Genomic DNA, 2,656 nt, shown 5'->3' with positions numbered 1-2,656 from the left:
CCTTTAAAAAAATGACCACTTAGGTAATTCCCTGGCAATTCAGTGGTTAGGACTCACTGCTGAGGGCCCGGGTTTAATCCCTGGCCAGGGAACTAAGATCCCACAAGCTGCACAGTGTGGCCAAAAAAAACCAATCTAGATGCTAGCTGTTACCAAGTTCATCCTGTGGATCAATACATTCCTTGCTCCCCTTAATATTAACTATTTTTTTTAATTATTGGAAAAGTAACATATGTCCAGAGTAAAATCCCCTTCCCAAAAGAAACCAGTTATCAATTTCCTATGTATGAATTCTCCTAGAAATAGACTGAATATAAGATGAATAACATTTGTAGATCTATATGCTGACTTGAACAACCTAGGTTTGAACTGCACGGGTCCACTTATACACATTTTTTCAATAAATATGTGTTATAGTACTACACGATCTGTGGTTGGTTGAATCCGAGAGTGTGAAACTGAGGATATGGAGGGCCAAATGTAAAGTTATACATGAGGTGGGTGCCCACATCTCCTTGTTGTTTAAGGGTTAACTGTGTATATATGTGTGTGTATATCTCCTTTTTATATAAATGGAAGCATACTGTATACATACTGTTCTAACCTTGCTTTTTTTCACCTAGCAAATACATCTTATTGTTTCCTGTCAGCATACAGAAATCCGTCTTTATTTCTATTTGGAACTTTTTCCCTCTAACATTTGGTATGGCAAATGATGATAGTCCATTGAACATTTCTTTTTTTCAAATGCTGTATTACAGTAATATAGGCATTTTGCCTTGTATAAATTCTTAGGTAATAAATGGCCATCCATGAAGATGTAGAATCAGTTATTCAAACAGGCTTAGGTTTCTGATTTAGTTGAACCAAGGATCAAAGAAATATCAAATCCAAGGTTAAAAACTAGCAGTAAAGGAATCATGTAAAGAAGGACTTTTACTATTTCCTTTCTTTGTATATAAATTTTTATAATGAATAACATTCGTTAGTTACATAATTTTTGAAGAAAATGAAATTATATTAGTAATGAAAATTCAGACAAAACACTCAATTTACAGAAAAACAATACTACAACTTAAACTAACAAAATCTCCACATCTTTTTCATTTTAAAACATTTGACCTTTGAATTTTTAGAGTGGTTTTGGGCTGTTGTCTTAGTCTCTAAGAATTGTCTTTTGCTAGTTCATACATTGATTTAAAATTTTTAAGTTGTAACTTTTATTTAGGTTGGTCAAATTGGATAAAATCAATAGAACTCGATGTCTTCCTCTTATACTTTAATTTTCAGTATCCTTTATTGAAACATCAGAGTGTTACTCAGTTAAAATATATATATTATTCTTTCAGCAAACAGTAATAAAATTTGTATTGTGACATATGTAATATAAATGGGATTCCTATTATGTATTTTATATAGTATTTAGTTGGCCAAATATATTGTGCAAGAAGAATCAGACATATTAGAAATTCAAGATTATTGATAAATCATTTTACTTTTCTGAGTTTAGTCTCTGTAGAAGGACAGGATCCTTTCAAGCTCCCGCAAAACCTCTGAATCCCTCTATATTGAGTTGTTATGAAAATGTTAGCAAATAGGCTTTAAACCATTTGAGGATTTCCCCACTGGCTTAGAAGCATGCTAATCTGAATTTATTATGTTGACGTATCAATTAACTCCTGGGGGGATAAAAAGGAATTTCAGTGTGCTAAAGCAAAGTACCTTTCCCAAAGTGACTTTTAAAAATGGGGAAATGTTAGAATATACTAATTGTCAAATCTTGGTAAAAACCTAAAGAAATACATTCTCTTAGTCATTTTTTTATTTAAACTGGTATGGGAGAAGATATGAAATGTAGAGGGGAAAAGTAAACATAGAACTAAAATTTAGTTCACACACTAGAAATATTTCATACTTATCAGGTATTTTTATTTATAAGTCACAAATTGCTCAAATCACACACATAGAATTTTGGTTTTTTAAGGAGATCAAAGATCATCTAGCCTCATCATTTATAAATGGAAAGAGTATGGACTTTGGAGTTACAGAGACATACATTTGAATTCTAGCTCTTTAATTTTCTTGCTGAGTTTCTTGGGCAATTTATTCAGTGTCCTAGCCTTCAGATAGGAAATTGGATCACCTTTTATTATCAGATGAGAAGGAATACACAAAAGAAAATATACTAATGACAACCCAAGAAGTGGTAATAACACAGTTTTTAGCTTTTGTAGAAAATTAGAACTCAAAAGAACTGTCTTTCAAGAAACTTAAGCCCTTAGATTTGTCTTAAGTTTCTTACTTGAGAATAGATGATGCAGCCTTTTTATATTTATGCAAATTATACAGAAATTACATACAGATAAAGTATACGATGCTTGAATTTCATGTTTTAGACATTTCAGTAGACAAATAACTCCTTATGCATTAAAATAATGGATCTTCACAATATCTATGGACAGCACCCTCTACACCTCTGTAAATACTGTTGAGGACACAGAGCGTGTTTGGTTTCTTTTCTTCTTTCACTCCTGTTGCTGCTGCTAAGTTGCTCCAGTCGAGTCCGACTCTGTGCGACCCCAGAGACGGCAGCCCACCAGGGTCCCCCGTCCCTGGGATTCTCCAGGCAAGAACACTGGAGTGGGTTGCCATTTCC

The 2,656-nt window shown here is 33.2% G+C and overlaps 1 protein-coding gene across 1 annotated transcript in view; it reads left to right on the top strand.

The window, feature by feature from the left end:
• Positions 1–407: 407 nt before the first annotated feature.
• LOC104994846 (copper-transporting ATPase 1-like) overlaps positions 408–2,656 on the top strand; it is a gene marked incomplete at its 5' end in the record, with an annotated part of 7,185 nt that continues 4,936 nt past the window's right edge. The window contains one exon of the mRNA XM_010848513.1: positions 408–497. Coding sequence (XP_010846815.1) covers positions 408–497 — 90 coding nt within the window. The remainder of the gene's footprint in view (positions 498–2,656) is intronic.

This window comes from Bison bison, unplaced genomic scaffold (assembly GCF_000754665.1).
Source record: "Bison bison bison isolate TAMUID 2011002044 unplaced genomic scaffold, Bison_UMD1.0 scf7180017850376, whole genome shotgun sequence".
Taxonomy (NCBI): Eukaryota; Metazoa; Chordata; class Mammalia; order Artiodactyla; family Bovidae; genus Bison; species Bison bison.
Note: the sequence above shows the minus strand (reverse complement) of the source record. Positions and strands in the feature narration are given on the sequence as shown.